The 25,725-nt window shown below is 42.2% G+C and overlaps 1 protein-coding gene across 1 annotated transcript; it reads right to left on the reverse strand.

The window, feature by feature from the left end:
* Positions 1 to 6,600: 6,600 nt before the first annotated feature.
* On the reverse strand, positions 6,601 to 25,714 carry Tmem59 (transmembrane protein 59). The gene is made up of 8 exons (XM_034502324.2): positions 25,183 to 25,714; positions 19,489 to 19,594; positions 17,661 to 17,755; positions 14,928 to 15,080; positions 13,028 to 13,109; positions 12,160 to 12,241; positions 9,819 to 9,927; positions 6,601 to 7,233 (listed from the first exon to the last, which is right to left on the reverse strand). Exons 1-8 carry the CDS (start codon positions 25,369 to 25,371, stop codon positions 7,078 to 7,080), a joined length of 972 nt encoding a protein of 323 aa, XP_034358215.1. The 5' UTR covers positions 25,372 to 25,714; the 3' UTR covers positions 6,601 to 7,077.
* Positions 25,715 to 25,725: the final 11 nt, after the last annotated feature.

Consider the following 25,725-nt stretch of genomic DNA (forward strand, 5'->3'; position numbering starts at 1 on the left):
GTAACTCTGTTGAGATGGTATCTGGGTGGGAGCTAGCTGCTTCCCAGCATGGCGCAGATTTCTTAGCAATCTAGTCTGTGGAGGAGACAGAGGCCCTGGAAGCAGATGGGGATGACCAGAGGCCCACCCCAAGGGTAGTACCCACCTCCAGGGATCCAGAAGTTCCCATCAGGGATTCCCCTGCTGGGCCATTTCTCTTGCAGTGGGAAATAAATGCCAAACCATGGAGGTTGAGGACATAGGTAGCCAGTGGACTGGGCCAGCTAAGCACTGGTTCTCACAAGGGCCTTGCCAACGGCTTGGGAAAGACCCTTTCTTTCCCAGGCATGAAGGTGCAGGGGTGCTTGAGTGTAGGTTTCTCAGAGTTGGGCCCTCTGACAAGAACAGAGGAGAGTGGGTCTCAATGGGAAGGATCCTGGACATGCTGGTGTGGAGTAAGGGAGCTGAGGTGAAGGAGAAGACTGCTCACCGATATGGGGTAGCACCTGGATTCTGTGAGACATTTGGGACACTGGTGAAGATGCATCTCGAAGGCACTCACCTGAGAGAACCGGAACATGTGTCCCACCTTGCAGGCCATTGGATGAAGCTGTTGGCAATTCTCTTATTCCTAGTTCCACTGGCCTGTGGTGGGCAAAGGGAAGCCAATGGCAGTTGCAGGCCAGGCTGATAAGCCATGAAAAGGAAAAGGCCAAAGGGGATGGACATAAACCAAGGATGCTACCTAGATTTCTTCTTTAGTGACAACTATAGTAGAGACTTTGAGAAACATGATTTCAGAAGGATGTTGGGGTCAGGGTCTATGATTGATTAGTAATGCCTATCATGAATGTCAGATTAAAAGACTAGAGTATGTTTCTGGACAACATATGCCCTTTAGTCTCTGACTTCCATGGACTCTTGATTCTTTAGTGTCCCTTTGTGTGTGTGTGTGTGTGTGTGTGTGTGTGTGTGTCTGTCTGTCTGTCTGTCTGTCTGTCTGTCTGTATCCCTATCATCCTTGTTTTTATAGTCCAGGATGGTTTCAAATTCATGGCAATCCTCCTGCCTCTCCCTCCCAAGTACTGCGATGACAAACCATCACATCAGCTTTGTGTTCCTTTACAGAAATACTCCTCATCTGTCTGATGCTTCCTCCTTCGGACTTCTCCTTCAGTGCAGGTATAGCCATGGCTGGCTGGAAGAATCACATCTCTCCAGGGCTCTGCTGTGACCAGGAACCTACAGCAGGGGTCTTACGTATCATTTTAGTTTATGTGCTTGATCTCTTGCCCCTGCAGTCCTACTGTGGGCAGCTGCGATGTCTTGGGCGCTTTCAAGCTGCTCTTCAAGGTGATGTGCCAGACTGCACTGTGTAAACAGTTAGAGACCCTTTCCTTGAAACCCCCAGATGTTCCAACATCTGCCAGGCTGGCTCATATGACAAGGTGATGGTTTCATTTACGTCTCTGGCTATTCCCCCGACCTCCCTGCTCCAAAGGTACCATTTTCTGAGCACTTACTTTCCATCTGCTGTATGGCATGCTTTCTGTAAGTTAACCCACCTTGTCTTCCTCATCATGGAGACAAGCTATCCCATCCATTTTTCAAATGAGGGAACAGGTCTAGAGGCATTTGCTACTTGCTCAAGGCTCTCATCTGAAGGACAGAGCCAGGATTGCAGACCAGCTGGCTGAAACGTCCTTATACCCCTTCCCACAGGCAGGCCTGCCTTTCAGACCACAGACCAGAGCCTGATGCCCACCCCCCTCCACTGTTGGTCCTTTTAAGAAGGCAGTGTCTTGAGGGTTTTCATCTCTAGTGGATGCTTGTTCACTGCTCAGAGGCTGCTCAATTTTCAATAAGTGTTTTTTTTTTTCCTTATTGACTTATGAGTTTTTCTGTTTTGTAGGAACATATATTTTCTGGGGCTCCATCACACATAATCTCATCATCACTTGGCAATGGCACAATTACTCAGAATATAAAAGGCAGGCTTTGCCCACAGCTGGGGCCCAGAGGCAGGGAAATGAAGTTTTTTTTCCTTTCTAGGTCCTTTCTTCCTATAGTTGAGGTGTAGACTGTTGGGATAGGCTGGCTGCCAGCCAGGAAATGGGACCCAAGCATGTTGAGTCCCAAAGGGCCAGCATGGTGGAAAACCCCACGTCACCCCAGGGCAAGCAGGATATCTCAGTTATCTGGCCCTAAGGAACAGCTTATTCGTGGTCAGGGAAACTCAGAAAGCTGAACCCTAAGCCCAGCTCACAGACATTGTAGAAAGGGATTCCTTTGTTTGGAGGTGTTTGGAGGTGAAGGGTGGTCTACCTGCCTCAGTTCCCTAAAGATAGAGTAACAGATAGGAACCATCAACCCTGATCTGAACAGCTTGTTATATGGGCTGTAACCTTCTGCTGGCTTGTGCTTGGTCACCTGCTTGAGGAATTGTGCAGGTTCCCTCTACTTTTCCTGTCTTCCCTGCCCAGGCTAGGTAAGCCTCCTTCCAGGGATCCTTGGCTATCACACCTCCTTTCTGGTCTTACCTTTCCTTACATACTTTAGCTTCTGGCTACATCTCAGTGTGCTGAAGCCAGGAGAGACCCACTGGACATAGGACACCTGGCTTGAGTTGGACAGCCCTGGTTTTCCTTCTGGCAAGTTACTATCTAAGGAAACAGCAGCAATCTCTCTAAGCCTCAGTTGTCTCATCAGAAGAATGGGGTAAGAACACACGAGCTGTGGGCAGGATGGAGTAAGTCTGCCCTCTGTGGGTTCTGAGCACCTTGATCTGTCTCCAGTCAGAGAGATGTTCTTGAGAGCTGGGGCGTAGCACTAGAAGCATCTAAACTAAATGGGTACCTCAATTACAGGGGCCTTAGAGTCTGAGGGAGCTGCATCTAGCTGTCTAGAACAGTGGCCTGATCCCCAACTCAGCATTTATTGCTCTCCTAGGTACTTTTCACAGCCTTGGAATTATAGCACGTCACCGCATCCTCCCCCCAAGACGGCATTGTCAAGATGGAGACGGTCTGGTCCATCTGCTTTCCTTACATGGGTGTTAGAAGGATTCTTCAGCCACCAAAATAGCTCAGCCGAGAAAGCAGACTGAAGACAGATCCTGTGAGATACAAGACTTCTAAAAGGGGTGTCAATAAACAAAACCTACCATGAATTATCTAATTAGATACTTGCTTCATTCAGATGTTGCAAACTTTATTAGAGTCCATACGGCTGAACATTATGAACTTACGAGGTGTGGTGCCCCAGGGGAAAGCGACATGGTGCCCTTCAGAAAGCATCACCACACGCTTTGGTCAAAATCTTTCTTTTCCAATCAAATCAGGTCGATCCAATAACCTGAACTGAGCAAGCAAACTACAACAACTTACTCTTAACATATCAAAGAAAATTCAGATCACCCCTTGACCCAGGCTAGATGAACTTGGTTGGGGGAAAAGCTAATTCAGGGTTCACTAGATTTGAACTCAAGTATAGCAGGCCTGTGACATCATCACCACTAGAGCCCACATTGCAGTAGATGTCAATTAATAGTAATAAAAAAATACTCTGAGATCACAGAAGTTTACAATTACCCTTCAATGTTATTTTGTATGAATAGATGTATATACATTACTAAATCAAAGTTCTGAAAACATTTTGATTAGCATTAGTTTTCCTGTAAGCCTTCATATTTGGTGTTATGTTTACAAAAACATAATTCTGAGAGGGGGTCCATAGATGCCATAAGATCTCCAAAAATGTCTGTGGCACAGAAGCTTAAGAATTCCTGTTCTAGGGGTCTGGGGAGATGGCTCAGTAGGTAATCTGCAAGAGGACCTGGGTTTGGATGCCCAGCACCTAAATAAAAAGTAGGGTGTGGTGCTGCATGTGGGGAGGCAAAGAGGGAAGAGGATTTCAGGGGCTTGGCCGGCCAGCTTATTGGACTTGTGCTCCAGGTTCAGTGAGAGACATCTTAAAAATAAGGTGGACAGCGACAGAGGAGACTGATGTTGACCTCTGACCGCTACACATGGATACACTGGGGGTACACATGCACACACACACACTCCCCAACAGAACGTCCCTGTTCTAAACAAGTCAGTTACTAACAGGTCTAGAAGCACACTTAGCAGTGAAACGTGAAAATGGTTTTCATCATTAGGAATTTCAAGTGAGGTAGGGGCTGTGCCTCGGAAGCCACATTAACTGTACAAATCAGGTCTCCACAGAAGACAAAGCAGTCTCCAGTGTCTCAGCCTTTATTGCAAGCCACACCTTAAACCCAGACTAATGTAGCACTAATGGTTAAGGAAAGATTAAAAAGGTAATCGGAGCTGATGACACTCAAACAGGACGGGATGACAGGATGCTTAGCAACCGGAAGCCTGGGAGAAGGGCTCAAGGGCAGCTGAGGTGAGCCTGCCCCATGAACGTGCAACTGAACATAGTGGTAAGCTGACTATGTGACAGTGTGGCTTGAAAACTCAGCCCAACAGGAAGCAGTTTGTGGCTGGATCTGTGTTCCCTTTGTTTGGCCTCACTTAGAGCAGTGGTTCTCGGCCTTCCTGATGCTGCAGCCCTTTCCTACAATTCCCCATGTTGTGGGCCCCCAACCATAAAATTATTTTGTTGCTGTTTCATAACTGTAGTTTTGTTACTGTTATGAACAGTGATATAAATCCCTGATATGCAGGTCATCTGATATGCCACCTCCAAAGGGCTGTGTCCCACAGGTTGAGACCTGCTGATCTGGGTCACACACTGCTGTGACCACAATGCAGGGGTCCTAGGCTTACACCAACATTGCAGGGAACAAAGTCTAAACAATGTAAGTAAAGAGAACAGGACTGTAGTTCACTTAATAAAAATTAGTCTGGAGTAAGGTGCTCACTCACCTGTAAGGAATCCCAGGAGGCCGAGGCAGGAAGATCTGGTTCAAGGCTTGATTGAGCTACACAGAGGCTGCCTCAGAAATCCCAGGGCTAGGACAGCTATACTGCAGAGCTTACCTAACATGAACAAGGCCCTGGGTTTGGTCTACAGTACAAACCAACCAACAATGGGGCTAAGCTATGGCTGCCTCTGCCTTTGCTCCCATCCCCAGGCTGCTCCACATTGCTATCTCAGAATCATTGAGACCCAATGTCCAAGGAGACCCTTCGGCTTAACATCTATGCAATGACTCTCCATTATGTGCAGGATGGAGGCTTAACAAGGTCTTTTATTATTCATATCTATGTCCTAGCTTGACCTGCTCAACAGTCTGCAGTCCCTGGCCTGTCTCTCAGCCTAAGCATACTATGCCCACTGCCTAACACGGTCCTGGGTCTTTCCCAACTTTCCTCCTTCCCTCCAGGCTGAAGAGGGCCACCACTTCCTCCCAGAATTAGTGATGCTCCCAAGTGCAGGCTTACCCAGGTTCAGATGTAAAATGCCCCCACAACAATGTGTTGAGACTTGGCCCTCGGTCTTCTGTCTTCCAAATCAAGACACACTATCTTAAAAACAAAGCCTATATTTTGTGACCAAAATCTTCCCTGCTTAGCTGTCAGCTGTATTTTCTTGACTTAAGAGAAACCTGACAACTTTGCCACAGAAAGTGAGAGGCCTTCTAGTGACAGACAGCCTTCTACTGCAGCTGCCACCCAGCTCTGAGATCAAGGACGTTGGTTAGCAAAGGTGTTTAACATTTCCTGTGTGGTGACTCAGAACCACATTAAGCTCTGGTGTAAGGCATTATCTGATATTGCTCTTGTTTTCAGTCTCTATTACTAGGCCTGGAGACCTGCCTCAGCATTAAGAGCACTGGCCGGTCTTCCAGACTGAGGTTTGATTCCCAGCATCCACATGGCAGCTCACAAGTCTCTGTAAATCCAGTTCTGAGGGATCTGATATCCTTTTCTGAATTCTGTGGGCAGCAAGCATACAAGTGTGCACATACAGGCAAAACACTGATATACAGAAAATAAATATCTAAAAAAATAAGAATTCTCTATCACTGATGGTAAAGGAAGGGCAACAGTGTCAGTTTCTACCAAGTGAAATCTATACTTAACTCTGCATCACAGGAGAAGTCTAATGTTAAAATGCCATTTTCTCTAAAAATACCTTGATGCAATTTTAAAGAGGTCAAATAGCTCCTTTGGAAAAATTCTTTCAATTCTAAGCTGTGCAAAAACCACATCAAGTGGGACTTCATAAGAGATGGCTGAGGGACCAAAGCATTAGCTTCAAAACCCCAACAACCTGAATTTGTCATTTGAGTTCCTGGAATAAGCCAGAAGCTCTCAGGCCAGCCTGCCTGGAGTATACACAGTGCAGCAGCAGGACCCACCTCAACCTGGTAAGGGAAAGAATGCTGCCCTCTGGTCTCCACACACATGCTGTGGCATGCAAATGTCCCCACATCCAAAACACACACACACTCTCTCTCTCTCTCTCTCTCTCTCTCTCTCTCTCTCTCTCTCTCTCTCTCTCTAAAAATCACATCCAATGCCACTTCTGAGAAGGTCATTTTTGCTTTAACCGCAGCATCGACCTGCCCCAGAACAGCAGACACAAGCAACTCATGACTCTGCACTGGGAAAAGGTGAGAGGGAAGAACAAGAAAGCCCAATACTCAAGTTTCAGTACATAATTATTCAAATAAATTTTAATGATTTCAATTCAATACAACCGAAAATGTAGTGTCATTAAATAACATTTTCTGCTATAATTCAGAGTACAGTTTGGAGGCCATTTCCAGGCAGAAGCATCACATCCTAAGTTTTCAGCTTATTAATGAGATGACTGACAGGGTCATGGCAGGGGCAGGGTGACAATGATCAGCTCATAGAATTTGGCTAAGAGAGGAAAAAAAACCAAAACCAATGCAACTAACAAAGTAGCTACAGATATTAGTAAAATAAAAATACAACCCAATGTCCATCTTAAATGACTAGAAAAATACAGGTAAAGTCACAGCAAATAAAGTCTTCGCAGAGTTGGGTAACTTTATTTGCATTTCATAGTGATTTCTTAAGGCCTATGTCCGATGAAACCATTTTAAAAAGCTCTATGAGGAATGGAAGTTTACGTGTCGACGACACTTTTTTAAAAAGCTTAGATTTCTGAGTGAGCAAGATTGACCTTGGTGGGCAGGGGCCCTGCCTCCTCATGCTCTTCAGTCTGAGACCTAACAACCACAAGAGAAGGGGCTGGGTATCTGCTCAGCTTTTGTTCATTCATAAATTCCAAGTCACCATAGATACTCAGCTTCTGTAAAAAAAAAATATTAGCACACACGATTAACTTGGGCGCTCAAGAATCTCTCCACCTAAGTTTCCAGGCAACAGTTCACTCCCTGGAGCTGCATGGTAGTGAATTCCAGTGCTCAGGAGGCAACAGAAGGAGGCCCTGCAAGCAGCAGGCCAGCCAGCCAGGCCACACAGTAGGATACAGTCTTAAAACACAAAGCACACAAAAGAAACACACAAGTCATCTATGGATATTTGGTTTGAGAAATTCCATCTGTATCTTTGAGACTGGAGAATGTTTCTGGATGAGCTCGGTCCTCTGTACATGGCCCGAGGGAGTGTTCCCATTCATCCTAACTTAATCCTTAGAGTCGAACAAATGAGTACCAAGTAAATGGGCTTTGGTTTAAAAGAAGTTAACATGGTCACATCGAGAGCTTTTGTTCTGGAGTTTTGGTAGATGTCTCAAGTGACCAAGCCCGAGATGACCTTAAGTTCAGTTAGAAGATGACTTATACAGATGTCTAACTTGTCATACAAGTTACTTGTCATACTGTTTTAAACAAACATTCTAACATCAGTAGAGAGATCTTCACGAATATATATAATTTCTCATGCTGTTAACATTCAATAAGACACTAACGAAGCAGGGTCTGGAGAGGCAGTTCAGTGGTTAAGAGTACTTGCAGCTGTTGCAGAACTTGGGTTCAGTTATCAACACCCACAACGGGCAGTTTGGAACTGCCTTTAACTACATAGGAGATCTGATCTGTCTTCTGGTCACTGTAGGTCCTATATGCATTTATAGACAAGCAGGCACACACACATACATATAAAATTAAGTTAAATTAAAAAAATTTTAAGATATAAAATAAAAGAAGGAAAACAGAAAACTAAATCACTTTAAGTGAGGTGATCCCCAAAGAACTTAAAAAAATGGAGAAATTGTCTCACGGAATTATACAATCAAAACAAAAGAGAGAAATCAAGTCATGCTAGAGAGATGACTTTGCAGTTGAGAAAGAACTCTACTGCACAGGACCTGGGTTCAGTTCCCAGCAGCCACACGCCCACTCACAACCACCTGAACTCCAGTTCTGGGGATCCAATGCCTTCTTCCAGCCTCCATGGGCTCCTATACACACAGAGCATATAAACTCAAGGCACACACAGACACATAAAATGTATCTTTAAAGAGCAATCTGAATGGGAGGAATTGTTATGTGAGACCATCCCAATAAGTTCTTCCCAATCAAGTGAGGAGAAGGGAGGGCAAAGCATGAAACACCTGTCAAGAGGGGGACACTTTCCCAGCCTCATAGTGGGTGCTGAGTCCAGCAGCTCGCAAGGCCCAGCTTATGACTCCAGGCCAGACAAAAAGATCAAAGGCATTGGAGTTAGACTGAAAGCCTAAAACAAACATCTCCCAAGGACTTCACTCCATCTTCACTGCTTTCATAGCTAAGCAATCACAGAAACATTACCTAGATTTTCTAAGGCTGCCTATTCATATATAAAATAAGACCTGCTGTGAGTCAGGCATGGGGGCTGGAGAGACAATGCAGTGCTTAAGGGCACTGGCTTCTCTTCCAGAAGACCTGGGTTTGATTCCCAGCATTCACTTAGTGGCTAACAACCATCTGTAACTCCAGTTCCAGGGGATCCAGTCTTCTTCTGGCCTCTGTGGGTGCTGCACAGACACGGTGTGCATATATACATAAAGGCAAAACACCCATACACATAACATTAAAATAAAAAGGAGCCACAGATGGTAGTGCTGGCCTGCAATGCCAGTCTTGGAACTTGTTTCAAAAAGCAAACAAGAAGGAGGAAAATCACGCAGTAGGATATTGCTGGACACTGGGTTGACATTCAAGCAAACACTCTGCAAATCTTAAAGGACGACATTGGCATTAGTTAGCATCCTGTCCCAGTTTCCAGGGCCTTTACTTGCTGTACCATGCAGTGACTCAGCACACATTCTACTGCATTTCCCTCCTTGCTCTTCTCCTGTGGTGTGTAACACACAGAACTATTGCTTGTTTCGGTTGGATTTGATGTCAACAGACAGTATCCCACATTTAATTATATAAGTAACTTTCTTTTCTTGGAAACTAAGTTGAATCAGCAAATTATAGCTTTTCCCCAAACAAATATCCTTTACCTTAACAACTGTTTCTCGAGCCAGTTAAATTTTAATTACTAAGAAACAAGGTCATAATCTCATTGAGGTTAGCTACCAGAACAGAGAAACTCAGAATCAAGACTGGTTTCCTAGTTTCTAAAACAGTATTTATGGCAATTCAGAATTTTAAGTGGCTCCACAAGCCCTCTCCCACATCCAGCTTAGATAGCAGTACCAGCAGTCCTCTTCAGTCTCTGAGCAGCAGTGAGGGTGCTGTGCTCAAGCCCATCGGCACACATGTGCCAGTGCCCAGTGGGAGCCACTGCGGCTGGGCTTCTCATTCGGGCCAACCTCACCAGAGTAAACCCATCAAATCTCTCATTCTATCAGCAGGGCCTTATTTTTCTAGTTAAACGGGCACTTAAGTTGGTTATTCATGTGGCTCTGGCTTCAAGCAGCCCAAGGGTTAAAATGAGACTCACCTCAGGGGGGACATACTGCTCCACAGCTGTAGCCACAGCTGCACAACAGATCCAGAGCAACACCATCACCGAGAGGACAAGAGTCGTGGTTAAAATCCACCCAGAGTTACTGCAAAACAACACAACAATCAGTCACAGTGCCTTACACACACACAATGCAAAACTCTGCCTTGTCTTTAAAATTATTTATTACAAGGATATACTACATCTGGTTTATAGGATGATTTAATGTTCTTTATCTCTAAAATGTCTGTAGCGCGGCTAAATAACTATTCCAATAATAATTAATAATGATGAAATCAGACATAGAGACTTTCTACTATGTATATAAAATTTCCTCAAACTGATGGGCTTGGTGATACACACCTTTGATCCCAGCACTCCAGAGGCAGAGGCAGATGGATCTCTAAGTTCCAGGACAACCTGGTCTACATAGTGAGTTCTAGGACAGTCAGACCTATACAGTAAGACCCTATTCTAAAACAACAACAACAATAACAAACCCACAACACCACAAACAACTCCCATCACATTACTGTCAAGAGCATTTTAATTATTTACTTTTGAGACAGGCTTCATGGAGATCAGGCCTCAAACTTAGTATGTGATAAGGCTGGCCTGAAGCTCCTGCCTTCCTACCCCACTAGGATTGCAAGTTTGGATCACCAAACCTGGAGAATACATTCTAATTACTAAATTAGACAAAGCACACACATATCCTATAAATTGAACATCATGTTTCTTAATTTGTAGGCTATTGCAATAATACTCATTTAAGAAAATATCCCTAAAAGTTAAGGTAAATTATGAAAGGATCATTTGTTTTGCCTCATGTTCTAGCCAAGGCATGGTTTTGCCAGCTGCAGACAGTTTCTGAGATTATGTGATGTTTGGAATTCTGCAAACTTTCCAGAGGGAAATGCTAGGGCCCCAAGAGGAGGAGTTGGTGGTTGGTGGTTGTTCAGGGGGTGGTTGTGGTTGTAGTTGTAGTTTGTTAGTAGTTTAAAGAAGAAACAAAAGGAAAGAAATTACATTCACAGAGTTCTATTTCTCTCTCCTCTCTATCCTTCTTTCTCTCCTACTCTGTGATGGGGAATGAGATGGACGTGACTGGGATAAAGGGTGGGAAAATGAAGAACCTGACAAGTGGCGAAGGCTGGCTACGGAGGAGGCGTTTAGGACTCTCAAGTCTGTGACAATCCCTAATTCTCACACGTTCATTCATGGTCAAAAGACCTACACTGTGGATCACCAGTGATCCATTCATTTTTTGCCACAGCCTAAGGAAATGGCATGCCACTCATTGTCTCCCCACAAAAGAGGGAAGTGGGCTGCTGGAGACTGAGCAATCTAAATAGTAAAGGGAAAGAACTGTCCTCTGATCTCTATATGGTTCTGTGGCATATACACCCATAATCAAATAAATAAAATATTTTTATGTTTACTTTAAAAGACGTAGACTTCTAGAAAGCATGCAATTCTACTTTGATGCTAAATTTTAAATATTCCAATGTTTAAAAAGTAACAGTAAGAAATGATGTTACTAAAAAGCATTCACTCTCCTTTGCGTGCTCTCCTCTCCTGGACCTAAGGAACTCACTTCCATGGGTGGGGACAGATCTGATATCTGGACTGCAGCAATTAGTACAGACAGAAAACCGGGGCTCATCTTCAAGTACATCTTTTTCCTTAACCTCCACCGCAAAGCAAAATAGATCTGTAGATGTCACCATGGCATCCTGACTTCCCTGGCTACTGCCCTAATCTGGCCCTGTAATTCCTGCTCACAGCTCTCCAGCCTGACTCCTTTGTCCATTATATACAGAATTGTTCCTGACACTCTTTAACCAAATATAGGATATGTTATAATAACCCATGTTTATACACAGAAACTTCTAGAGAATAAACTTCTAGTTAAAAGTTAGCTGGTCAACAGGTGAGACGAAAGGGATGTCTGTCCTATTGTGCAACATTATGACCAGAGTTAAGAGTAATGTAGTGTTTGAAAATTGCTATGAGAGGATTTTCAATGTGATTTCAAAGAAATGTAAATGTCTAAGGTGATACATATGCTAATTATCCTGTCTGATCATTACATGAGGCATAAATGTATTAAATTAGCATACCATATCCTAGATATTTGTGTAAGTATGTGTCTATTTAAAAAGTAGTAGCCATATTACCTTCAGCAGATTAATTATTCAAAAGTACAAGTTTGTAAAGGAAGTTGAAAAATATTCAGGGTTTTTTTTAACTATTAAACTTCTAATTTAAAACTAATAGAGTGACTGGAATGAACCAGACTTTATCTTTTGTGTGCATCCTAAGAAGAAATACATACAGAGATAGACATCTTAAAAAGCCATCACTTTCTTCCTCTTCAAGGTAGTTCCTGTGTGCTTGTGCGTTTCTCATCTGTAGATCTGAAATAAGAAGGCACAAGTGTTGTATGAATATCCTAAATGCTTGTCTCACTCTCTTCCAGACATGCACATCCTGCAGGGAGGTTTTGTAAGTGTAATCTGACACATTCTATGTGTTAAAATTCCTTTGTCCCATCAAAACCAAATAAGTATTCTACCATATTATGAATTTCCTGCCTTACTTTTAAATGTTGTTTGTTGTAGCCCAGGGTGGCCTTGAACTCACAGCCATCTGCCTAAAGGTGTGTGTTATCATGCCTGAATCAAATGTTTTTGATACTGATATTTTCTGTTGAATTACATGTGAACTCGAGTAACAAAATTTGTTTTATTCTATCCTAATCAAAACCGTCTGTTAGCATTATCTACTCATTCCCACTCAATAATAAAATCAGTAAGTCAACTATATCAATAAGTAAAATATGGTAGGTAGAACATTTTCAAAGGTAAACTGCTTTAGCCTGATGTTTGATGTCCTATGATTTAAAATTCATATCTAGCATGGAAATAAAAAGAGAATAGGAAACCCATACTTTCAAGGTAGTGTCACTATTGGCTTATTGGGGAAAAACCCCCACTACTTTGTCAGTTCACATTCAAAGCTTTGAAACAGTGTTTAGAACAGTGCATGGTCCCCATGCTAGCAGCATTATCAGGATGTGAAGCTCATTAGAAATGCAAACCCCCAGGTAGATGGAACCAGACCCAGTGCACTGGAAGTCAGAGTAGGCAGCTACAACAGATCTGACAGCTAAGGTTCATCCATCTACTTAGAATAAAACTTACAGGACATTTTGCTTAAAGATGATTCTCTCAAGTTTGTAGGCTCCTGCTCCAACTGCGGTGCATACTGAATTTCTGGCTTAGACTAAAATGGTGATGAAAGCATTACGTCATTTATACCTCAGACATTGTTTTTAGTAACAAGTTCTAGAATATACCATCTATACTATCAACATTTAAATTGAAAAAAAAAGTAAACACAAATGATCAACACAAAAATGATAAAACATATCAGATAAAACACATCAACTACAATACTTCAATATTATTTATCTGGTAAAAATGAATTCTAATTTCAGTTGATCAGAAATAATTTAGCAGCCTGCCTAAATTTTTAACCAAATATATATTACATATTATCCTGATTATAATAATATATTTTAACCAAATACAGATTATACATACGATCTCTTCTCTCATCTGGAGCATTCTGTTCTTTTGTTAACTCTAAGCATTCGATACACTACAGCCATGCATTCCACACCTCCTATCTTTGAGCCTCTGGAAAGGGACTTTCTCCATCCAAGTTACACTCAAAGCTGACATAGACTTGAGAGAAAGAGGTGATCTCTCATCCTCTGAAGATGTTTTTATGTAAGTAGCTTTAGGACACAGAACTTATCCAAAAATATAAGAAGACACTGTGTTTTCTTGCCATCAAGTTAAGTACAAAGGCCCCAAACTGAGGATAATGCTAAGAATCACAAAGCAGCCATACAGTAAATCACTCAACTAGCGATAACACTTAAAAGCTGTAGCTTACTGCTTGAGAGCAAGACAGTGTCACAACATAGCCTGCTGACTGATATATATGAGGAACGTACTAAATGGAGGAAATGGGGTATTAGGGTGCTCTATGGGTGTGGAGCCTAACAGGCCCAAGTCTGAGCTGAGCATCACTAGGAACCAGCAGCATGACTCGAAGCAAGGTGGATGCTCAGCTTCCTCATCTAGAAGCACGAGTGGTACAGCCACGTGAAACTGGTTAGAGATTTCAGACAACACAGTCAGTTCGCTATACTCACGGGTTCTATGTCACTGCATTTCATATATATGAGTAAATTAATCATGGGAGAAAGTCTGTACTGAGTGTGCATAGGCATCTCTGTCATCATTAAACAGTGCATTATAACAATTATTTGTGCAGATTTCACAAGCAACTCAGGGGTGATTTAAAGTGCAGTCATGCACTTTCTGACTTTTCAGATAACTGACAGCAATGCTATAATAACATTACCACCTAGTAATACTACAGCCATCTCAGGTCGAGAATACTGCATTGTTAAATGACCATAACTGCACAGGGAAGGAGTTTCTAGGTTATATGTAAATGTAATGTCATTTTATATTAGGAAATTTAGCATCCCAAATATTATCATCCTCAGAATCCTGGAACAATCACTCACAGGTACAACTGTATATAACTTTCTATATTAGCACTTGTTAACATCTTATTACAGCCAATTATTAGACAAGAGAAAAATTACCTCCTAGAGGGCAAATGCATCTGTACCACATACAGGCAGTTAGAGGAAAACTACGACAAACTTCCCCTTAATGTCATTAATGCCTTTTCTAGTGTCTATGTTATATGCCACTATTTATGTTCAAGGTATATGATTCTTACCTTCCCATCTAAATTTCTCATTTGGCCAATTTAGTCACTATAAAATCAAGAAGACCAGATAACCACTAAGCTTGAGGTAAGGCTTTCAAGGGACAGAAGGACAGGTAATTACATTGTGTCCTGCTGCTCAGGGTTTCCATGAAGGCCACTTAAGCAACAGCATTTGACAAAAATATTTAGGTGAATGATTACATGGTTCTATGCCAAGACCCTCATGTAAGACATGGACACTGACTATTGCTGTATTTAGGTCAATGTGTGAAAGACAGTTGTCACCTGGAATATAACTATTTTTCCATCATCAGCTTGAAGATAAAAAGTCCATGAAGAGGTTATGAAGCTCTGTGCAGAGTCCATCATGTCACTCCAGAATGACCTCACCAGAGTCAGAGGGAAGAGGAGATGCATTCTTGGCATCAGGGACATGAGCTAAACAAACAAACAAAAACTTTTAAGTAATAAATATATTATTTATGATGTGTGTATGCAAGAGAACACATTTTGCTGGGGGAGGTTACAGATAATCTCACCAACAGTCACAATCATCAGCATTAGACTACACTCTGTTACTGATGCAAGTTAACTATGGGAAAGCTAACATCCCAGGCTACTCAAATTCACTCATGACTTCTATCAGTATAATAGGTTTTGAATCAAGCCCCAGAAGACGGAAACTCTTAAGATCTCATTAAATATGGACCACCAGAAGACAGATTTGAATGGGAAAGGAAAAAATTCTATCATTCTTATCCTTAACATTCCCAAGAGGTGAAATCATAACTTAATGAACATCAAAGACAAAAATGTATGCAGGAAATATGAGACTTGGTTGCACTGAATGCTGACAGGTATTCTACAGTATTAATTTAAGTGATGGATGCTGGTGACAAGATTTCAACATCAACTGGCACAACCTCACTCAACCCCAGTTCTGACTTCTTAACTTACTAAGTGGCTCTGACCCTGGAGCACAAACTTGGGATGCAGACTACTGAGCTCTAGGGATAGCTTTGGCTCATCTGACATCAGGAGACACACCACCAAGAGCTACTGAAATGCAAAGAACAACTTTTGAAATAAGAAAATCTGTACTCAGGGTCCAGTTTTCCCATGTAATAGCTATAAGACCTATCACAAGTCCACTCAAAAGTATTTATTGAGGCTACAAATTTAAAGAGATCAGCGACCAGGTGTTTTTGTTTTTATTTTTTGAGATAGGGTATTGCTATGTGGCCCAGGCTAGCCTCCCATTTGCAATCCTCCAGGCTTAGCATCCTGAAAGCTGAGATTACAAGCATGTCTAATCACAATATCTATTTTAATCATCAATGTACACCTGTGTTAAATCAAAATACTTCAATTAGGAAAGAGATTAGCACAGGGCAGCATGCATATGAAAGGAGGGAAACCTACTGCAACCTGGGTGAGGGGGAGAAGGAAACTATTTGCTAGTGGGTGTGAGATTTTTTTGGGGGTGATGAAAATCTGTGGAATTAGATAGTAATGATGGTTGTACAATTGCAATTTATTCTAAAATTCATTGAAGTTAGAAGTGTGGATTTTTAATATGTGAATTATTTGTCAAATTAAAAAAATATAACAAATTCCATGGAGGACAATTTTGCTCTATTTTTCAAAATTAGAACTGCACAAACTTCAGCAATTCTAAACCTATGTTCTTATTTTATGATATACTCACAAATGTATGAAATATACAACACTTATAAAAGAAAAATATTAGAAGGAACTTTATGTTCACTAACAAGAGGCTGCTTTAATTGGGTGTGACAGCTCAACCCTGTATTTCTAAAATCAAGGGGAAGAGAGAATCAGTAGCTTTAAGGACCCCTCATCTATATACCAAGTTTGAGGCCAACCTGGACTGTGTGAGATCTTGCCTAAAAACAAACAAACAAACAACCCCCAAACAAGGGGCTATTGATACCATGATGCATCCATATGGAATATCATATAGTGAAAGATAAGCTTTATATGCTTACATTAACAACAAAATCATTTGCATATCCTTGCATATGAGTAACCCTGGCTGCATAGTGGAGAAACAGCAATGCTCCCAGGGAAGCATCTGCATAGGTGTTGAGAACAAATGACAGAAACACACTCTCTGAGTTGTAAACACTGTATCTTGAGCTTCACACAGACTATATGCTTATGCACAAAAGTGAAAAATTATTGTCTAAAACATAATTAATTAAAAACATTTTTCCCTAAAACTTAAGATCCAGCAGGCCATGGTGGTACACACCTTTAATTCCAGCACTTGGGAGACAAAGGATTTATGGATTTCTGTGAGTTCAAAGCCAGCCTGGTTTACAAAGCAAATTCTAGGACAGCCAAAGCTGTTATATAGAAAAACCCTTTCTCGAAAAACCAGAATGAATGAATGAATGAACGAATGAACAGAAATAAAAATTAACATCCTTTCCTCAGGACAGAGCAACTTTCAGAGACAACACTGTAGAGGCTCTTGGGAGATAATCTCTGAGAGGCAGTTGGTACTCTACCCTGTATATAATTTCGAACTACTGAATTATGTAAAGTAGGACTTCCACTTAGAAAGATACCCAGACCCAGGGTAAAGAAAGGACTAGAAAAGTCTAACATAGAAAAGCAGTCTAAAAGTTAACTGAGCACTACAGACGACAAATGATGCTGATGACCCGAGGCAGCGGCAAAGAGGATAGAGAGAGGGACTCCAATATCACCTCCTCTTAGCCAATTTAGAGTTTTTTGGGTTTGTTTTTGCACATGTAAAATGGAGGTATCTAACTGGACTGTGAGGAAAAAAAGGTGAGATTATGGATATAATATTTTACAGAAAACTATTTTTAGAAAGTATTCCAGTAACTTCCATCTGCAAACATAATTTTGATGGATGGAAAGTAAGATGAAAATCTAACAGTGAAATAAGACCAGGCTGGCAACGACTACGTAACCCACGCTGAAGCACATAAGCAGGCAGCCTGGAAAGGCAGTGTTGTCTCTTACTTGTTCTTGTCTCAGTTCAGCAAACGGCAGCTGATCCTGGCAGCCAAGGTGGCAGGCATACTGTTCATCAGCTTGGGAATACGCTTCTGTGCACGCTGAAAGAGGAAACAGCAAGTTCTGAGAAAGAGGAGAAAGGTGGTAAAGACAAAGGCTGCAGAAGAGAGAGATCTGGCGTACTTCTAAGACTGGAAAGACACAAAGACATTCTTCAGTATTTCATCTCCATGAGCTGCCAAACTTGGCAAAAGCAGAAAACAATAGAATTCTTTCATCTCTCTCCTACAAGTTCAATGTCTGATGAACAAGTCTATTAATTTCACACCTAGGCTCTGGCTGTATGATGACATTCACATAAGGTATCCTCACAGCTACAAGTTTGTGGAGAGGGAAGAAATAGTCTGATATCCTCTGATGCCACTGAAAGTAGCCCTTAATCTGGGCTGAGGGACTAAACCTCTGACTACTGATTTTTTCCAAGCCCCCATTTCCCTCCCCCGCCAGGCCTTGTATGAACTAGATAAGCGTCCAGCCACTGAACTATATCTCTAACTCTTTTTTTACTTGAGACAAGGTCTCCCCAAGTTGCCCAGATTGGCTGTGAACTCACTCTGTAGTCCAGACAAGGTTTGAACCTTCCAGCCTCTACCTCCCAGATAACTGGGAATACAGACTTGTACCACTAGGCCTAGTTTGAGTTCTGTAAGTCTGAAATGGAAAGACTATTACCTAATATAAGAATGTAACAATGTACATTAGTTATTTATATAAATATTTAGGATTGTTCAGTTGAGAAACAAAGGTATCAATATGGCAAGGGGAGGGGGACTAAACCAATCAGTCTATTATGCTAAATTCTAAGAAAATGGAACTAGAAAATGTTCTGAAATGGGGATTTTAAAGGCTGAAATAGGCTGGAGCTGTAGTTCAGAGGCACAACAGTGGCCTGGCATGCTCTATGTCCTGGGTTCGATCCTCAGCACTCCTAAGACAAGCAGCAGCTTAAAAGGCCTTGTGGAACACACTTACATCCTTCACTGCCCATTTCTTTCTTGTGAAGTGACAGCTCATCACTCAGGTATGTAAGGTCCTTCTCAGAGGCTCTAGATCAGCTAACAGGGCACTAGGAATATACAAAGACTGCCAGTAAGGAGGAGCCTGAGCCACAAAAATAAGTCACAATGTCACACAATAGTGTGTGAGAGCCTCCTCAGGGAACAGCTGTGTCCCACCACAGGGAGTACATTGCAGGGGGCCTGGGGGAAGACACCAAGACAAGATTCCATTACCATTCTTTACAAAGTTGAATGTTCCCTGTGTCCAGATTGTAAATTTCTTTTATTAAACACTTCTCTTTCACCAAAAAGTAAGAAGAGTAGTTAAGTGGTGACAAAGCCTCTGGCTATTTTCACTGGCGTGACTGATAAAGAATACTCTAAAACACTTGAGAGCCAAAGGCCAGATTCAGTAAAAACCTTGGAGCTATGTCAACCAGCTGACTGATGGAAAGGCTTAGGGAAATTATACTATTCATGAAAAGGTAGTGGTGAATTATGAGTTAGATAATTACCTCTGCATTTGTCTAAACAGAATACTTGGTTAAACAAAGGAATCTTATCCATAGCACAAAATAAACACTGTCTCGGTCACAGATGGATTAAAGCCCATGACATTTTTAGCAGCATCTATTTGAACTCTAATTTTATAATTACAATATGGTGGGTGACTAGTTTAAACAGGATGTCTGTCTTTTCTAGGAAAAATACTGAAAAAGCAGAACTCAACTCAAAGAAAGCCCCAAAGTTATGATGTCATTAGCATAGTATCTTACCAGATTCACATTCCAGTTTGGTCCGATTTAAATCAATTCCATCATCTACAAACTGGCAAATTGAAAACAGCCTGCAGCCTCTCTGACATGCGTATAACTCCTCTTCCTGGGAAGTTCAAGAACAAAGAAGATTACCAAAAAATAAGATGTTTCTTTCAAATGGGAAAAAAAGGTCAATTAGAAAAGAGAGTTAGTGTTTGTTTTAAACCATACAATAAGTTTTGTACTAAAAGGGCAAAGTTTTAGTTTCTAATTTAAATTATTCGGGTATAGACATGGTCTCTCACACACTAGGTTAGTTTCTAATTCCCTGTGCAATAAACGATGACCTTGTACTTTTGTTTTTAAAGAATTACCTATTTTTATTTTATGTATTTTGCCTGCAAGCATGTCTGAGCATCACCTACATGCAGTGCCCATGGAGGCCAAATGAGGGCATTAGATGCCTTATAACCGGAATCACAGACAGTTGTGAACTGCCACGTGGGTGCTGGGAATGGAATGTGGGTTCTCTGGAAAAGCAGCTGGTGCTCTTAATTCCTGAGTCATCTCTCCAGGTCCTGAGTTTGTGTTTCCGATCCTCCTGTCTCTATCTTCCTAATGCTGGGATTTCCTGTTCTACCACACCTGGTTTGTGTAATGCTGAATATTGAGAACCTAGTAACTAAGCCACATCCCAAGTCCCTATTTCATTATTTTAAAAGAGATTCCAAGAAAAAAAGCCAAGTGACTAAATATACCACCCCTTTTGCATATTCTGTGGCCACAACAAACAGGTAGAAAAAAATTGGAACTAGAACTAAGAATGACAATAAGAATCCTGCACAAGGCAGGAAGGAGTGAGCAAGCACCCAGGGGTCACTGGCGCTTCTGCTGCATCCAAGCACATAACCATCGACTCATCAGCAAAGTATCAGGAGCAGCTTCATAGAGCAAACGGCAGAGCAAAGATGAGGTATCTACACAAATACTCATGTGGAAGGATTTTTATATGTTTAAAAGTGTTTTTTAAAAAAAATCTGTATGTATGTTTATGGAGCCTATGTGAGAACTCAAGATCCTTGTGCATACAGGAGCCTGGGGAGGCCAGAAGAGGACAGCAGAACCCCAGTACTGGAGTAACAGGAGGTTGTGAGCTGCCATAGTCGCAGGGAGCAAAACCTAGGGTTTCTACCAGAGCAGTAAGTACTCTTAACCACTGAGCCATTCTCCGGCCCCAAGGGTTTTTATTTTAATTTTTAATTGGCTAACTTTAACTGAGAATACAAACAAGAGCCACAGGGTGACATTCAGGAACAGTTACTGCAATCAGCTAGACCAGAATCAAATTTTTCTGGTAAAAAAACAAAAACAACAAACAAACAAACAAAAACCAAAGCCTGTGCAAGTTACTTTACCTGTTGAAATCTCAAATTTTCACATCATGAAATAAGACAACACTATTCCGGGAGACCGTTAATCTTACCAAAATGTATGAGACACATGAGGTGCTTAATAAATATTAGTAATAATAACAATCACAATAATATTTTTCTCTTTTATAGTAATATGCTTTAAAAGTAGAAAATAATAACTACAAGGATTGAAAGCTATGTGTGAAAATCAAAATAAGATTTTTTTCTTTTTTCTTAGAAGAGTTCTTCGCCTAGAAAATAGTTAAGTGCATAATGAGACTATAAACAGTGAGATCAACCAGCTGTTTTTCCTTTGATAAATACAGCATTGGGAAAAAAAAAAAACTAATGTCCTTGTCACTTTATGTGTGATCCTCTGTGCACACACTGTCAGGCACCTAATGAAAAAACATGCACATATTCCAGTTATTAATACAGCAGAAGAATTAGTAAGGCTAACGCAGCAGCAGTAACCCACATGAAGAGATGGCTGTAAGTCCTACATGAGGTTTTATTATTCAACTTTGGAGGTTGTACATTTTGTGACCTTGGTTCTACCTGCATTAGTTGCTAAGGCAAAAACTATATTTTATTTATCAGAATTTTGCTCCTGTTTTTGGAACGCCACATATTTCCTTATACTTCACAGAAAAGAGCTCATTACCATGAACTCTACCAGATAACATTTTACTCTCAGATGGGCTTGGTCTGTATCCCAAACTGGCCTGGAACCCTTAATCCCCATCTTATTAGGTCCTGACTACTGAGATTGCTCATATGTGCCAATACACCCAGCTCAGATAGGCTTCCTTTTGTTAAACCAACCCCAAAAGATATCCAGAACCAACGTCAGGAAACCATATGGCATGCTGAAGAGTCTAGTGGGTCAAGAATCAACTCCAAAAGCTCAGCCTTTCCACTTACTCTGTATAGCCTTGGGCAAGTTACTAATCTCTCTGAGTCTCAGCTTTGTCTAAATTGTAAATAAGAATACTGTCACATTAATCTTACACACTAGGAACATTATACATTCATATTATGTTGTACTGGTAGACATTGCACTAATAATATAGTCAATAAATAAACACTCACAATGTGCTAGGCTGTATGTTAACATTTAATGTACTATACAACACCCATAAAGAGTAAGCTAGAGAGATGGCTCAGTGGTTAGGAGCACTGGCTGCTCTTCCAAAGGACAAAGGCTCAGCTCGGAGCATCCACATGGCAGCTCACAACAGTCTGTAACTCTAGTTCCAAGAAATCCATACCTCCTTCTGGTGTTTGCCAGCACTGCACTTGCATGGTGTAGAGACAGATACGCAGGCTAAACACCCATACCCATAAAATAAAAATACTATTTTTTAAAAGCAAAAAAAAAAAAAAAAATCATATTCTTAGTTCAGGTATTTTGTATTTTACAAAATACAAATATGGTATTTGAATATAAATTCAAATATGGTAAACATTTCAGTTCTATGCATCTCAAGTGACTGACAAGCTTACAGAAAACATAATCTCCTAACAGAACAGTAAAGGGTGCTTCTCATCATAATGAATACCAGCCACGTAATTCAAGGTCCTTTAACAACACTGCTACCTAGATAGCTTTCATATACATCTTACCCTTTGTTAACTTAGCCAAGTCAATTTTCCCTTGCTTTGGCTACCGTTGTTTGTAACTTGTCTTTCTCTGCAGTCCAGGCTGACCTCATACTCACAGCAATCCTCCTGCCTCAGCCTTCCAAGTGCAGGACTACATGCATGAGCTGCATGCCTGGTTTTAAGTATTCTCTTTCTCAGTACTACAAATGCAAATGTGCACAACCCCAACTGCACAGTATGAGAAGAAATAGCTACCTATGGCTGTGTTAGGCAGTGCCCTGAAAGCATCAAATTATCTTCAATCTTCATACTAGCTCGGCAAACATGTGGTTGTCCTACAGTTTACAAAATTAAATTCTAAGAAATTAATTGATCAGCAGGAATACAGTTAACAGTGGAGTCAGAATGGCCTGCAGGCTTGCAGGGTTCTGAAGCCCATGTCCTGTAAAAAACTGACCACAGTCTAGTTATTAACAATATGCCTTTATGTTCCTTACATTTGAACCCAGACATCATACAACTAAATCTTTGAGAACAAAGGGCAAAATATATTAATTTTAGAATATCTACTCTATGTCTTTATAATACTCTTATGCCCTTAAAATAATTATAAAGTCGTTAAGATGAGATTTTTATCTGCCACTTATCAGATGAAGAGAGACAATGTGAAACTTATAATTCATTTACTTATTAACACACCACTTTTTGCCTGTGCTGCAATGCACAGTAAAAGTCAGTGAGGGCCTCTAGAAACCAGTGAAGTAAGTATCTGTAACGCAACTTCATTCTTTGTTGGCAACAGCATAGGGCAGCCAGCTTGAAGACCCAATTTCCACTTTACCACTTCCTAGTTTTAGGATCTTTAACTTTTTACTCTCTCTTTTTTTATATTTTTCCTTTTTTGTTGTTTTTGCTTTTGAGACAGAATTTCTCTGTATACCTCTGACAGTCCTGGAACTCACTCTGTAGACCAGACTGGCTTCAAACTCAGAGATCTGCCCGCCTCTGCCTCCTGAGTGCTGGAATTAATAAAGGTGTGCACCACCATGCCCAGTAAGAGAGTAAATTTTGAGCTGGGTGCAGTGGACAAGCCTATAATCTCAGCCCTTGGCACTTAGGAATGGAGGGAAGAGAACAGGGAGTTAGTTGGAGGCCATCTTGGACTGTATGTCAAGATACTGTCTCAAGCAAACATTCTAAAATTTGTGGATAATCCTAGAATTCAGGCAGTGAGGCAGGGGGACTATCTTGAGTTCTTGGCCAACTCAAGATCCTGTCTCAAAAACAAACCAAACTTAAGCTCAGGACAGACAGGGAGCCAATGATTTGGAGTTCTGGTTAGGAGCAGCATTAATAAATTAGTGAAAATGACTTATCAATATCATACCAACTATTAGCAACTAGCGAATATTACAATGCCTAAGGCATCTGATTGGGATGATGCATGTCTGTAAACCCAGCGGCACTGGGGAACCTGAGGCAGGAAGACAAGAGACTTAACAACCAACCTGAACTGTAGGCAAATCCTGTCTCAAAAACAAACACATCCAAGAAATATCTGAAGATTCCTGGTATCTATATCTTTCAAACTATTTATGTTCCTGGTATTCTGGCTTACGCTTCAAATTTGCTAGGAAAACCTTAAAAGAGGGAACCAAACACTAACAAAACATAAAGTAAACCTCAGCCTAATTCTAGGCCAATCAGTACTGAAGAACTTTTGTGTAGAACCTTTGGATGAAGAGAGCTTTACTGACTGCAGTCTACAGAATCCCTCTTCCTCCCTAAGGCTGTCCACCAGCATCAGCGAAAGCCCTCACAAAGCCAGGTGGGGAGGGGTATAAACCCTAATTATATATGGAAAATGGGTGGGGAGAATCACCAAGCAATTTAGAATGTTGAGTAAACAGAATTCATAAGAAACTGAAAAACAACTTAAGAAGGCAAAATTAAAGACTAGGCAGCGGCTGCGGGGAGGGACCAGGGGTAGGGATCGGTCCCTCCCCTAGCTACGTAGTATAGGTCTTCAGTAGAACAGTCGAATTTCTTGATCCACTCCACGGATTCCTTATCTTCTGCACTGAGAGATGTTTATTTTACTTTATTTTATTTTTTTTGAAGACCGACCCCCTAACTGCTGCCTCACAAAGGCATCCAGTCCCCAGCGGCAGCGTCTCGCACACACTCACTCAACACAGACAGGAAGTCCGCCTTTCTAGTGTGTCTCATAACTACTGAGGCTGACTTCACACTTTTAGACCACAAAGGAATTGTCAGCTTCTCCTACTCGCGGAACAGAACGCGCTTCTTCCCGGAGAGGCGCGCAATAAACCCGGGCTGGAAGGCAATATGTTGTGCACGCGTGCATCCGCGCCTCCCTCCCCACCCCCGCGCTGTTAGTAGGTCAAGACCTCGTGTTCATCTTCAATCTACCCTAGCAAGCCTTGGGGTCCCGCAGGCTCCCGAGGGCTCGCCTATTTCTCATTTTTGTATCCTCCCCCAGCCTATCATCCAGTCCTGCAGCACAAACTTCCGGCAATTACAGCAGGAGCAAGGAAAACTGCAGCTACGCCGAGGGGGGAGCAGCTGAAGCGCAGGTTCACCACTAGGGTCCCGGCGCTGACACCGATGTGGAAAGACGCGAGCTGGGGCACCGAGGGATGAGGGGAACTCGGTATCGCTGGGCCCTACCTACCTTCGGGTAGGTGTGCAAGGGATAGGTCAGCTGACAGGCCCGGTGACAAGACGCGGTGTCCCCCAGGACCGAATCAAACGCTTCGGCCGCTGCAGTCCTCGAGCCTCCGGCCAGTGCCATGGTCAGCAGCAGCAGCGGCGGGAGCCCCAGTTGGGCCTGGACCCAAAGCTTCCCCCTTGGCGCCGCCATCTTGTTCCCCTCTGTCACAGCAGCTCGAATTGTTGCTGTTTTCTTTTCAGGGTTTCTCCTTCTTCCGGGCCAACCCCTTTCCCCGCCCCTCCGGCCTGCGCTTCCGCCTCCGAGAGCTCCTCGGCTCCGCCCTGGCCCGCCCAAGGTGCCGCCTCCCGGCCTGTCTTTGGGACAGGAATCTTCTCGTGGGCGGGCTTGAGGACCCAGCCAACCATCTCAGCTCTGGGCTCAGAGCGGCGCCTGCCTTCTTCTCCGTGCCAGGCCGACTGGGGCCTGTAGTTCTCCGCGGCTTGGAGCGAGCTGGGGGTAGGGGGTGGGGCTGCTTCCCTCAACCACGGCCTCCGCGCGCCTCGC

Source organism: Arvicanthis niloticus, chromosome 5, assembly GCF_011762505.2.
Source record: "Arvicanthis niloticus isolate mArvNil1 chromosome 5, mArvNil1.pat.X, whole genome shotgun sequence".
Classification (NCBI taxonomy): Eukaryota; Metazoa; Chordata; class Mammalia; order Rodentia; family Muridae; genus Arvicanthis; species Arvicanthis niloticus.

Excerpts from the sequence above, each read along its gene's own strand:
- Tmem59 (XM_034502324.2), bottom strand. The coding sequence starts at position 25,371 with ATGGCGGCGCCAAGGGGGAAGCTTTGGGTCCAGGCCCAACTGGGGCTC. Across the intron at positions 17,756-19,488 it reads CAAACTGGAATGTGAATCTG|CGTGCACAGAAGCGTATTCC; the intron begins GTAAGATACTAT and ends TTCCTCTTTCAG. Across the intron at positions 12,242-13,027 it reads ATCTTTAAGCAAAATGTCCT|ATCTACAGATGAGAAACGCA; the intron begins GTAAGTTTTATT and ends TTCTTATTTCAG.